The sequence below is a fragment of the Myotis lucifugus genome, unplaced genomic scaffold, assembly GCF_000147115.1.
Source record: "Myotis lucifugus unplaced genomic scaffold, Myoluc2.0 scaffold_525, whole genome shotgun sequence".
NCBI classification, from domain to species: domain Eukaryota; kingdom Metazoa; phylum Chordata; class Mammalia; order Chiroptera; family Vespertilionidae; genus Myotis; species Myotis lucifugus.
The window spans coordinates 542327-545756 of record NW_005871573.1 but is presented as its reverse complement, the minus strand read 5'-3'; the positions used below and the strand labels follow the sequence as shown (position 1 = coordinate 545756).

Sequence of the window (3430 nt, the reverse complement as noted above, 5' to 3'; positions counted from 1 at the left end):
GGAGCCGGAAGCGAGGGCCGGAGGTGGGCGGGGCCAGTATGGCCGGAAGCGCTGCTCTCGACCAATGGCCACATGGCTTGGAAAACGAGCGTCTCGTCCTACCTATCGTGAGACCGCGAGAATAGGGGGCAATTATCGCGATATTCCGTCCTCCTGCGCCATTCCCGCTTTCCCAGCTCTCGGTAGGTAGGGCCCCGCCCCGCCCCTCACCGCCTGGCCCCGCCCCCTTCCCGGCGCCCCGCCCCGCCCGGCGCCCCACGGTTGCCGTCCCAGTTCAGCCTGCGCCCCGGAGCGCTCTCTCCGCCGGCGCCCAGGTGAGTGTGGCGCCCCCGAGTCTCAGGTGACGGGAGCGGCGAGGCCCTCTGTCCCCGCCTCCGCCTCCGCCTCGCAGGCTGGGTCCGGCGACAGCGTCCGGGCCGCGGGGGGTGGGTCTCGGGGCGAGCGGGCCGGGCCGGGCCCTCCTCGTCCCTGGGGGCCCGGGGACTGGACCCGCGAAGCACCTGTCTGCACCTGGGACTTGATCGGGGCGTCGGAGGAAATGACCTTTGACAGATGCTTTTCAGGTGCCGTTTTCTACGCTGCAATGTCCCGTGTTGGGGCGTCGGAGTGGCATTTCCGAAGGAAGTAACGAAGTCAGTCCTTGAAGGCACCCTGCCTTCAATGGGCGAAATATTCTTAAAATGGGAGGTTTTGTTTCTTTAAGAAAAAACAAAAAACAAAAACACACGAACGTGGGGTGGTGGTTACCTGTCAAGAAAACTCGTGTGGAGGTGCAGTTGTATGCGGTGAATGCTGAGGCTGTCGCTTCCTTTTTATTTTATTTTTATTTGCTATACCAGTCTCTCTCTCTCTCTCTTTTTTTAATAAATATTTATTGGTGAAAGTATTACTTATGCCCCTTGTCGTTTGCTTTTAACTGTCGGTAAGAGGTAGTGAAGGGACTTTGCGTAAGAAAAAAATACCCAGGTAAAGTAGGTATGTGGCCGAGGAATGCACATTGGAAAACTATTTGCATTATTATTTTTTTAATTTTAATTTAAGTTTTTATTATTATTTTTTAAAATATATTTTATTGATTTTTTTTTTTTTTTTACAGAGAGGAAGGGAGAGGGAGAGGGAGAGGGATAGCGAGTTAGAAACATGGATGAGAAACATCGATTCAGCTGCCTCCTGCACGCCCCCTACTGGGGATGTGCCCGCAACCCAGGTACATGCCCTTGACCGGAATCGAACCTGGGATCCTTGAGTCCGAAGGCCGATGCTCTATCCGCTGAGCCAAACCAGCTAGGGCAAGTTTTTATTTTTATATGTATTTTATTGATGTCAGAGAGGAAGGGAGAGAGAGAAACATCCATGATGAGAGAGAATCAGGGATCGGCTGCCTCCTGCGCGCCTCCTACTGGGGATGGAGCCCGCAACCCAGGCCTTTGCCCTTGACCGGGAATTGAACCCTGACCCCCTGGTTCATAGGTCAAAGCTCAACCACTGAGCCTCCACAGCCGGGCTGATGTAGCTATATTCTATATACATATTTAAATATTCTTGAAATACCTTAAGCTAGGTACAAAAATGAGGATTTGCCGTATCCGATTTTTTTAAAATATATTTTTATTGATTTTTTACAGAGAGGAAGGGAGAGGGATAGAGAGTTAGAAACATCGATGAGAGAGAAACATCGATCAGCTGCCTCCTGCACACCCCCTACTGGGGATGGAGCCCGCAACCGAGGTACATGCCCTTGACCCGAATCGAACCCGGGACCCTTCAGTCCGCAGGCTGATGCTGTATCCACTGAACCACACCGGCCAGGGCTGTATCCGATTTTTAACTTGTTTCTTTGGTTGCCCGTTGTGAAACCAGTCTCTGGTTGTCTTAGGGATTCCGATCTCAATTTCAAGACTGTGTGTGTGTTTTTCAATTAGGACTATTTCTACTGAGTAATAAATATTTCCTAAATAGGGAATGTATTTTTATGAAATGGTTATTAATTTAATCTTCTCAACACGCATGACAAATTTAGTTGTTATGAGAGCAAAATATGGGGATTCAATGCATAACTCTCTTTTTTAGTATCTGCAGTGGCTGCATGTGCTTAACTGGCTTGCCTGGCAGTGCTGTCAGCGGTATTATAATCATTCACTGGTCCTTCTCCTCCTCAGAGATGGACCGATTCTGACAGGATGTAGTGCTGCCGCGTGCCTGATGGGATCTGCTCAGCCATGGCGTCCGAGCTCGGCAAGACCATCTCGGTGGCAAGGCTGGAGAAACACAAGAACTTGTTCTTAAACTACAGGAATCTCGACCACTTCCCGCTGGAGTTACTCAAAGGCGAAGGGCTCCAGTTCCTGGAGAGACTCTATATGAAAAGGAACTCGCTGACCACCTTGGTACAGTATTCTATTGCGTTCTTTTAAATAAAATAAAATCCTTTAGAACGTGGTCCTGACCAAGTTACACTTTCCATGTCTTAAGACAGACTGACATGGGTGTCCTCTCTTATTGTGTGAACAGGTGCTATAAATCCACATCCAGAGGGTCCTCGTGAGCTGAGAATGTGTTACTCAAGACCCCGCAGTTGTGTGGTCACAGGAGGAGCCTTGTAGGAAAGCAAAATATTCGCAAATGTTCCACTTACCAAACTGCCCCCATTCAAAACCCCTCTTTGCTTAGCCTGTGCCTGTGTCTTGGCCTGTGCCTTTTTTGTGTGCTTTAAGCTTCCTAGATGATCTTTTGGATGTTACAATATTGAATGGACCAATTAAAATGTAAAGAAGAGTCCAGCTGGTGTGGGTCAGTGGCCGAGCCTCCACCTAGGAACCAGGAGGTCACAGTTTGATTCCCCATCAGGGCACATGCCGGGGTTGTGGGCTCGATCCCCAGTAGGGGTGGTTGTGGGCTCGATCCCCAGTAGGGGTCGTGCAGGAGGCAGCCGATCCATGATTCTCGTCATTGATGTTTCTCTCTCTCCCCCTCTCCCTTCCTCTCTCTAAAATCAATAAAAATATATTTTTAAAAAAAGTAAAGCAGAGAAAGACCAGCAAGAATGACTTTTAAAAAAGAATGATTTGAAGATTAAAATATTAAGATGGGCGTTTGGGAAGCCTGATGTAGCCCTGTGAGTGTTTTGAAAAAACAAAACACCTTTTTTATGATTGCACTGTGACAGTCAAATGATTTTGAATCCGGCTATCATCCCATTTGTCAGAAAAAGTTTTGCCCCAAAAGCAACATCTGATTCACTCTTTGTATGTTCTAGGAATAAGCACATAGTTATCATTATAACCTAAATTTTATGACATAGAAGATTTTAGAAAACTATTTGTAATTATTTTCAAGAGAATGTTCAAATCAGATTTTTCATTCTCACTATTAAGAAATTTGGTCTGCTTTTAAATGGATTTGCTTTATGTGAATTCAAGTTCTTATTCAT

At 47.5% G+C, this 3430-nt stretch overlaps 1 protein-coding gene across 3 annotated transcripts in view; it reads left to right on the top strand.

Annotated features, from left to right (window-relative positions):
- Positions 1 to 226: 226 nt before the first annotated feature.
- Positions 227 to 3430, top strand: part of LRRC28 (leucine rich repeat containing 28) — a 41056-nt gene continuing 37852 nt past the window's right edge. For 2 of the 3 annotated variants that reach the window (XM_014446342.2, XM_014446341.2), the window contains exons 1-2: positions 227 to 314; positions 2160 to 2387. In XM_014446342.2, the coding sequence (XP_014301828.1) occupies positions 2220 to 2387 (168 nt within the window). In that variant the 5' untranslated portion in view covers positions 227 to 314; positions 2160 to 2219. Of the gene's footprint in view, positions 315 to 540; positions 564 to 2159; positions 2388 to 3430 lie in introns of those variants that run through there. The other variant, XM_023745227.1, reaches the window with a different exon arrangement.